The 7,476-nt window shown below is 64.7% G+C and overlaps 1 protein-coding gene across 1 annotated transcript; it reads right to left on the reverse strand.

The window, feature by feature from the left end:
- Positions 1 to 594: 594 nt before the first annotated feature.
- LOC309845841 (NUT family member 2G-like) lies at positions 595 to 6,986 on the reverse strand. Its single transcript, XM_082694193.1, has 7 exons — positions 6,865 to 6,986; positions 4,926 to 5,625; positions 3,905 to 4,033; positions 3,365 to 3,504; positions 2,615 to 2,910; positions 1,812 to 1,928; positions 595 to 1,448 (listed from the first exon to the last, which is right to left on the reverse strand). The coding sequence occupies exons 1-7, from the start codon at positions 6,878 to 6,880 to the stop codon at positions 684 to 686; spliced, it is 2,163 nt and encodes a 720-aa protein (XP_082550319.1). The 5' UTR covers positions 6,881 to 6,986; the 3' UTR covers positions 595 to 683.
- Between the last annotated feature and the right edge of the window lie 490 nt (positions 6,987 to 7,476).

A 7,476-nucleotide genomic window follows, 5' to 3' on the forward strand; every position in this document is an offset into this window, starting at 1 on the left:
CACACCGTGGCCAGTGCCCCCACCCGCCCTCATCCGTGCCCCATGTCCATCCTCACTGGAATTGGGCGGATCTCCCACTGGCCCTCCCAGCTCGGTGATCCCGATGGCACCGGAAGACACTCCTGCTACCACGAGCCCGAGGCCCAGAGCCGTCTCCTCAGGCCCCGCACAGGGAGCCCTGCAGGAGCTGAGGACCCCCTGCCCAGTCGGACCCGTGGCAGAAGCTTCCGGGAGGCAGAGGGAGCTCCGGAAGATGGGGCTGTCTGCGGACTTCATTCTCAAAAACGGTCGTGGTGCAGAGGGCTCCCCATCCCTGGATGTTCAGGGATCCGGATGGTGACGGGAGCCCCAGGAAGCCCCTCAGGCTCTTCCATCCCGTGGGATGGGGAGCCCACACGCCGGTGGCAGCCGACACGCCAGTAGGAAGAAGTGGCCCAGAGCGTTAACGGAAAACTTAACTTTATTCCCCATTTACACACGGTGCCTCAATGGGCTACAGCCACCCCACCCCCACAGTCATGGCCTCCCTCCCTCCCTCCCTCCCTCCCTCCCTCCCTCCCTCCTTCTCCCCCTCCCTCCCCCCCCCTCCCACAGCCAGGATTAGCACCAGGATGAGAAGGACCCCCTAGGCTCCTTGGGGGGCCCCGGGGTGTGCCGGCCGTGGAGCGCAGGCCCACTTCTCCCTACTGGCTGCAGTGACGCTTCCTTCTCCTCCCTGTGACCAAGGAGTCACGCCTTCTCTTTGCAGGCTGTGAGGGGTGAACCAGCCCCACAGCCAAGGCCGGCCTCCCAGACACCCTGAGGTTGGCCCCAGGCAGGGGCATCTTTGCCACAGAGGCAGGACCCTCACACAGAGCCCGCTTCCTGGACTTTGTAGCTGGGGCGGTGGCCGGACCGAGGCCTATTCTCTGAGGAGAGGGGGCCCGTGGAGCCCCCTGCGGCCCCCAACCGCCAGGGCTGGGGATGACTGAGGCAGGAGCGGGACTCTGGGAGAGCCTCCAGGGCAGCAGCCTGTGCTGAGAGGCCAGGAGGAAGGCCAGGCTGGGGAGCTCCTCCTCGTCCTCACTGGACCCATCCACCAGCCCTCGAGTGTCCCTAGCAGGAGGGCCCTCTCTGAGAAGCGGGGCATCTCTGGGGCCCGGTCCAGGGGCGGCGCACCTTTGCCCCTCTGGAGGGGCGGGGACCCGTGGGGCCCTGGGTGCAGGGGCCTCCTGTCGTCCGGGACAGAGAGCAAAGGCTCCGGGCCCCGACAATTGTTTCTGTGCTCGGCCATGCCTCTGAAGGTCTTGGCCGTCGGTGTCTGCTGGGCAGGCTTTGTCGCTGACCCCCAGCCCCATCCCGGGACCGGTCTCGTGCTCAGCACTGGGGCCCGACCGGGCCGTGCAGAGACGTGGCGGTGCCTGCACACCCTCCTCCGTATTCAAGGCCGCCAGTCTTTTCTCCACCAGCTGAGGAAAGAGGGGACAGTGACTGGCCAGCATAGGCCAGTGAGACGGGGGCATGGGACGGTGGCACCGGGGGAGGCAGGGAGGGTGACCCACGAGGCTGTGGCTCTGCTGACATCCCCCTAGTCCCTCCCTCCCTCCCGTCCCAGGCTGCCCATCTTCCATTCCCATTCTCTGCTCTGTGCTCCCCCGACGCTGGCCTCCCCAGTGCTGTGATTCACAAGAAGCAAAGGGGGACAGAGTCATGTGGGTCTCTGTTTTGGGTCCCCTCCTCGGGCTCACCTGGGACCCCACTCCCTCCCCCTGCATCGCCTGGGTCCCCTGCATCCCGCAGCTTGCCTGGAGCCCGTCCTTCCCCGGGCTCACCTCTGCGGGGCTGAGCCCGTCCTCCTGCTCCAGTTTCTCAGCCAGGGCCAGGAGGTCCAGCTGTGGTTCCGAGGACAGCAATTCCGCCAGGAAGCTGGGGTGGATGACTGCCTCCACCTGGGACAGAGGAAAGAGGCTGGGGCCAGACTTGGCAGGGAGCCCCCTGTGAGCCAGGAGGGTCGGCAGGAAATGCGGAAAAGTGAAGACATACCCATCCTTCTCCAGACGGTGGGAGAAGTTTTCACGTTACAGTCACTGGCCTCTCTCTCTCTCTCTCACACACACACACAGACATGCATGTGTGCAGACACACACACATTCACACATATGTGTACACAGAGAGACAAAACCTGGACATGCACACACACACCCCCCCCGCCAAAACATACGTGCACTCTCAGACACCAAAGGACATACCCCTAGGCCGACACACACGTGAGCGGACACACAGGACCACATGCAGACATACACAAAGACATCCACACAAGGCACAAATGCACACGCACAGGCCTCTATGCGCACACGCATGGGTATGCACATGCACAAACACACACGAACACACAAACACGATGCTTGGGCATGTGTGCACACACGTCCACGTGTGTAGCACGTCTGCGCGCACAGCAGTATACACACATGCCTGCACGCACGTGGGCAGGTACACAAGGATGCACGCACACATGCGCACACAGCCCAGGAACAAGGAAAGCGCTTAATGCCAAAGGCCTGGGCTCAGCCCCGAACTGGGCGTTGGAGTGCCAGTCCCTGGAATCTTCCAGACACCAGGCTGCGGGCCAGCGCACCTTGGTGATGAAGTCTTCCTGGGAACACAGCTCGTCAATGTAGCTCAGGAGACCCGGGTCCGGGGAGGTCGCGGCCTCGTCCTGCTGTGGCTCCTTTCCGTCCTCTCCCCATTCACCTGCCGGGCCCCCCGGGGCTGAGCGGCCAGGCCCCAGCAGCCCCTCCATGATGTCCACGTACTCTCTCACAGCCTCTGCAGGGATCTCCTTGGGCGCCTTGGTCTGCCGGCGCCGCGGGGGTCGGTGTGGCTGCAGGCGGGAGGGCTGGGCCCTGGAACCCGCCTTCCTGGGCACGCACGCTGAGGCAGAGCGAGAAGGAGGGAGGAGGCGTGAGCGGCTCGGGCAGAGCATCGGGAGGGCAGTGTTAGGGGCACACTGATGTTCCTGGGGTCTGGGTCAGGGCCACCGGAAGCTATGGGCACCGTGGGACTGGCAGAGCAGGGAGGAGGAGTGTCTCACAGCCAGCCACGTGAGCAAGGGTGGACCCCCTGATCCTCCAGGGGTCTCCCCACAGCCCACTCCCCACAGCCCACTTCCCACTTGGTGCCAGGTCCTCTGACAGGCGTGGGGCGAGGAGTCAAGAAATTCACCAGGTCAATACCCGTCCTGACAAAGGGCAGCTGAGACCCCCGGCTGATCTGGTCAAACGACCAATGTCCCCTTGTGGGAGCAGACACGACCCAGGGACAGAGGCCTTTCCCTGGCCCCCACAGCCATTGGCCACCCGCGGTCATGGGGATGTGGGGGCCTTACCTGGCTGCGGGCCCGCTTCCGCGGCTGGGGGCCCCCGCCGTTCAGGCTTCGGGGGCGCTGGGGGAGGCAGGCCCTGGGCCACCTTCACCCACTGTAACTTCCGCATCTGCATCTCCTCCTCCATCTCGAATTCCATGAACCTGGGGGTGAGGAGGCCCAGGCCGCACTGAGGAGGGGGCCCAGCCCTGGAGCCAGCAGGGCCAGCAGCAGGTTGAGGGACCGGGAGAGGCGGGGCCTTGGAGGGACGGCCGTGGCCCCGGCCACCAAGGAGGAGGCAGGCGGGCTGTCCGGCGCATCGCCTCCACCACCCCCTCAGGGAGTTGAGTCGGAGGGAGTGCGACCCCAGGCGAGGAGGCCTCAGGATCCCCAACCCCGTCCTGAGACCTTCTGGCGGACCTAGGGGTGGGTCCAGAGCAAGGGAAGCTGGAACCGCCAGGGAGGTGGGGAGGGTGGCCCTCTGGGACAAGCGAGCATCAGCATAGCCAGACCCTGCCCCCGGCCCACTCACCCAAGAGCCCCGGGCCAGAGAACCTGACTTACTTTCCCGCCATCTCGTAGTAGATGAAGCGGTCAAAGTTGCTTTTGCTCTGCCACTCCTGCACGGCCCGCCGCACTCCCTCTTCCAGCGTCATCTTGGGCTTCAGGCGCGCCAGGGTCCGTAGCACCGGGCTGTAAGGCGTCGGGGTCAGGGGCAGGCTGCAGTCCGGTCACCCCCAGCCTTCCCCGGATCCTCTGGAGCCCGTGTCCCCCACCCAGCATGAACGAGGGCTGGCAGGTGACAGGGGGTGTCGGGGTGTGCAAATCAACCTTCACCACCACCACGGTCACCGCCTCCCACCACACCAGCCCTGGGCTCCGGGCACCAGGCTGACTGTCCACTGACAGGAGCAGGGACGGGGTGGCCTGGGAAGTCAGTCCTTCTGGACTCTGCCTCTTGTAATAATATTCCCGGACATCAAGGTGCCCAGCAATGAGTCCAGCCTCTGCAGGAAATGCCATCACCCCGTGTTCAGGAGGGACCCCAGATGCCAAGGCCAGGCCTGCCCGGTCAGAGCTCCGCAGGAAGGATCCCCCACCCTCACCCCTACACCACCTCTGCTCCCTCCCCTCCAGTTCTGAGGGATCCTCTGGGACAGCGAGGGTGGGGCCCGCACAGGACCTCAGCTGGCCCTGCAAGTCCCAAGTCTCCTCTGCTGGGCTGGTCCCCTGGCCGTGAGATGCCCCAGGCCCGGGTTGCATGGAGAAAGGATGACCAAGAGTGCGGCACCCAAACCACAGCCGCTCCTCTGACACCCGGACCCTATGTGCCTGTGAGTCCCCAGCGACTGTCACCGTGATGTCTCTGCAAGGTACAGGTTGGCTGGACAACCCCCCCCCACACACACACACCGCCCCAGTGTTAGTTGAGATGCGTGACTGAAAGGTGTCCTGGACCGGAAAGTGCCTTCCTAGAGCAGGGTCCCGGCCCCGACCTTCCTCCCAGCGGCCCTACATCACCGCCCTGTGTGCGCGCCCCAAGGTGGGCCTGCGTGAGGGCTGAGGGAGAGCCGAGGCCACTCACATGAGAAAGCAGGAGAGAGCTTCTGCGTCGGGGCTGTGCGGGAGGTGTCTCCGGGCCAGCGACTTGAAGCGCTGCCAGCGCCTGAAGTTCTCATAAACACTCTTGGGGTTACAGGAGTCCTGGGGCGAGGCCGTGGTCCGGCTCCTGGAAGCTCCATGAGGCTGTGGCCTGGCGTTGACTGGGGGCACGACGGTGGTCAGCTGCGCGACTGGGGGCTGAGCCGGAGGTGGAAGGCTTGGGGCCAAGCCTCCCTTGCCGGCCTGGGAGCCCCCACGGGCCGAGGCAGGCATGCTGGTCTCCACCGCAGAGGCTGTCACGAAGATGGGTGCGGGACACGCAGCACCCCCACCGAGGGCCCCTGGAGCACTCCAGCTGAGGGGGGACGGAGTGAGGACGATGGTCTGAGTCTGGGGGGTCACGGAGCACCCCTGTTCTGACCTGACCTGCACAGTGACATTGCAGGTCCCAGTCCCACTGGGGCCAAGGCCAGCCTCTCCTGCCACCAGCGGAGTCCTGGAGAAAGCTGGCAGCACCAGGGGGCCACCAGGAGGGAATGGCTGGGTCAGGAGGGGCGGCGGGTGCTGGCCCCAGAGTGGCCGGTGGGGGGCGCCGGCAGTGGGTGGGGGGAAGGGCCGTGCCATGAAAGCAGACAGGGAGGCTCCCGGGTCCGTGGCCACATGGCGTCCCGGCACTGCACATGCTGTGGACAGAAGGAAAGGGCCGGATGGGGTCAGTGAATCCGCAGCCGGGAGGGAGGACCCGGGATCCCTTAGTCCCCCGGAGCAGAGCAGTGAATCCCGTGGCTTCGCGTGAGGGGCATCACAGCCAAAGGTGCAGTTTGCCAGTGTCCCAGAGTCATTTCCATGCTCTGGCCTCCCGCAGGGAACTCCCGCCCCCGCCCCTCCCAGCACGTCATCCTGTCAGCCCAGCAGAGGCCGTTGGGCCAGCACTGCCTCTGAGAACCAGCCACGGACCCCCACACACGACTCTCCAGCCTCACGGGCGGCCTCCCAAGACTCGGGTCTGGGTGGAACCCTGACCTGTGGGAAATGGCCTCAGCAGCCTCCCTGGCCGCTGGAGACCTTCTGCAAGGTCCATCCTAGGCACCTGTAGGGGCCCTGTGAACAGACAGCGTCTGAACCGATCGGGCCCCTCTCCCGCCAGCCTTCCGGTCCTCGAGGCTCCCGGCGAATCCCACCCTCTACTCCCCCGCCCGGCACAACCGAACAAGAACACTTGACCTGGATCTCTGCCAGGAAAGCTCCCCCCAAACCCTGCGGTAAGCCCGTCTCAGAACCATCCACACACCCTGGACACAGGGCCAGCCTGGGTCAGCAGCCCAGAACACAGGACAAGAGGAAGCAGGTGGGAACTGCGATTCCTCAAGAGGGGAGCGACCCAGAGCAGCTGAAGAGCCCGAACCCTACCTTGAGGCCACCTGGTGCCACGACCCTGCCGAATCCAAGACAAGGCCTATGAGGCCTGGGGGCACGTGGGCTCAGAGTGACCACCGGCCCAGGTCTCGGGCAGGACACGCCATTGCACACTGGGCCGCACACAGTCCCATGGAACGACGTTCTGGCTAAGACCGGCCTGTGCCGCCCTCATGACACACTCCCACCTCTCCCTGCCCCGTGCCCAAGGAGGCGTGTGTCCCCGGAGAGAATCGGCGAGACTGCCGCCATCCTTTCTCCCCACACACAGGGCGTTTCCCCCGACAGGGCCCGACCCACCTCCAAGGAGCCCCTGCCCAACGTCCTAGCAGGTTTCTGCAGACTCCCAGCCTCTCAGCCCCCAGGCCGCTGTCCCTGGGGGTCCAGTGCGCTCCCTTCCTCTACCTAACGCCACCCAAGTGCCCCTGGCCGGTGTCACATTTGAATCCCAAGGACTTCAGGGGTGGCCTGGCCCCTGACACGTCCAACCCAAGCCCAAGACTCACCTCCTTGGAAAGCCATCCGCACAGGCAGAGGACGCTGCCGCCTGGCAGCCTCCACAGTGACAAAAGTCAGGTCCGGGCCCCACACGGTGAGCTGCTGCAGGAGAGACACTCAAGACCCAAGCCAAGGCCAGGAAAGTTTGAATCTAAACAGGGTGAGAATGCATGACCTCATGACATTCTGTGGCGGGGGAGGGGCGGAGGGCCCCTGCCCTGGCTGGCGGTGGGGAGACATTCCAAGAGTCAGGCTCTGGTAGGTGGGCCAGAACCCCAAGTTCCTTTCGAAGGATAAAGGGACGGCACAATCAGGGAGCACCTTTCCAGGCAGTTCAGACACTGTTTTCCAGATTCACCGCACCGCGGTGTGACCCAGTGCTCCTCTGGTTCGATGTTGTATCCAGCAACCTCGCTTTGTGTCCCTCCACGCGCTCTGCTTCCTACTGGCTCTTGACTCATGCAACAGGGGCTGGACTTCCTGTACAAAACCCAGAACAGATATGCTGATGAGCACATGGGTCCTTAAGGCCACGTGGAAATGAGGGTTTCGAACCAGCTCGGTGTCAGCAGATCCCGTGGGTTTGCTCGCTCCTCGTCCTCCAGCCTCGGGTGCTCCTG

Source organism: Mustela nivalis, assembly GCF_964662115.1.
Source record: "Mustela nivalis genome assembly, chromosome: 13".
In the NCBI taxonomy this organism is placed as follows: Eukaryota; Metazoa; Chordata; class Mammalia; order Carnivora; family Mustelidae; genus Mustela; species Mustela nivalis.

What these genes read in the sequence shown, in the direction of transcription:
- LOC309845841 (XM_082694193.1), bottom strand. An exon ending in AGGAAGACTTCATCACCAAG is followed by an intron (nt 1,929 to 2,614) that starts GTGCGCTGGCCC and finishes CCTCTGTCCCAG; the next exon opens with GTGGAGGCAGTCATCCACCC. An exon ending in ACGGGCTCAGCCCCGCAGAG is followed by an intron (nt 1,449 to 1,811) that starts GTGAGCCCGGGG and finishes CTCTTTCCTCAG; the next exon opens with CTGGTGGAGAAAAGACTGGC.